General features: G+C 43.2%; 1 protein-coding gene across 1 annotated transcript in view; it reads right to left on the bottom strand.

The window, feature by feature from the left end:
- Positions 1-708, bottom strand: part of LOC101855688 (ATP-dependent translocase ABCB1) — a gene marked incomplete at its 5' end in the record, with an annotated part of 27,080 nt that extends 26,372 nt beyond the window's left edge. Inside the window, 1 exon segment of the mRNA XM_035969229.1 lies at positions 537-708. Coding sequence (XP_035825122.1) covers positions 537-708 — 172 coding nt within the window.
- Positions 709-933: the final 225 nt, after the last annotated feature.

Consider the following 933-nt stretch of genomic DNA (forward strand, 5'->3'; position numbering starts at 1 on the left):
GGGGGGGGGGCGGCGACGAAGGAGAGAAAGTGGGTGGCGAACAAAAAGGGGTGGGTGGCTAGATTTATGTTTTACTGAAAATGTATTTTGACTCTTTATTATTATTGCTGTTTTCGTCCTTTGCAATTGCCAATATGTGATCAAGTGAATCCACCAATGTCTGTCGTGTAGCGGTTAGGCGCTTCGCTGTCGCAAGCAGGAAACCTGATTTTGCTTTCTAACTGGAGATAATTTTTATCCAGTATTTTGGCCAATCTTCTGGAGTGTTTCATTGCTCTCAATCCTTGTTGTCCAAGCCCGTCTCTTAAATGATCGAAATCGTGTCAAACAGGGCGTAAAATAAAAATACATTTTTTAGAATGTGAGTGAATACGTTTAACTCCCTGTCAGTGGCTTTTTCTTGGTGACGTTTAGAGGGAGCAGGAGAATAAATGATTGACAGGTGTCATGAAGTTGAAGATGACAACAACAAGAAACTACCGAACAATACAACAACACAAAAAATCCAGATATTGTCCCTATTTTTTTGTTCTTACCGTCATCATATCCTTCACCTCATAGTCTCCATGCCTAACCAGCATCCCGCCGTACCAGAACCCCAGTGCCCAGTTACAGAACATAATGCACCATGCCAGACCCAGACCCACACCGCTGACCAGGCTTTTCTTCACTCCAAAGTCTTTGGCTTCCGTCAAGTTCTTCAGATACCTGCAGGATTACACAGAAATGTGGGTTAAAAGGTTTAAGAAACGGTTCACAACGGCTGGGTGCATGGATCTATAAATTACAGGATCAGGGAGGAAAATGTCATCGGTTTTTGTGACCTATAATGTTGAAAACTCCATGAGGATTTAGATGTCAGAGAGAACCCAGGTTTCCCAGATTCCACAGCACACAATCTCTCTCTCTCTCTCTCTCTCTCTCTCTCTCTCT

The sequence above is a fragment of the Aplysia californica genome, unplaced genomic scaffold (assembly GCF_000002075.1).
Source record: "Aplysia californica isolate F4 #8 unplaced genomic scaffold, AplCal3.0 scaffold00006, whole genome shotgun sequence".
NCBI classification, from domain to species: Eukaryota; Metazoa; Mollusca; class Gastropoda; order Aplysiida; family Aplysiidae; genus Aplysia; species Aplysia californica.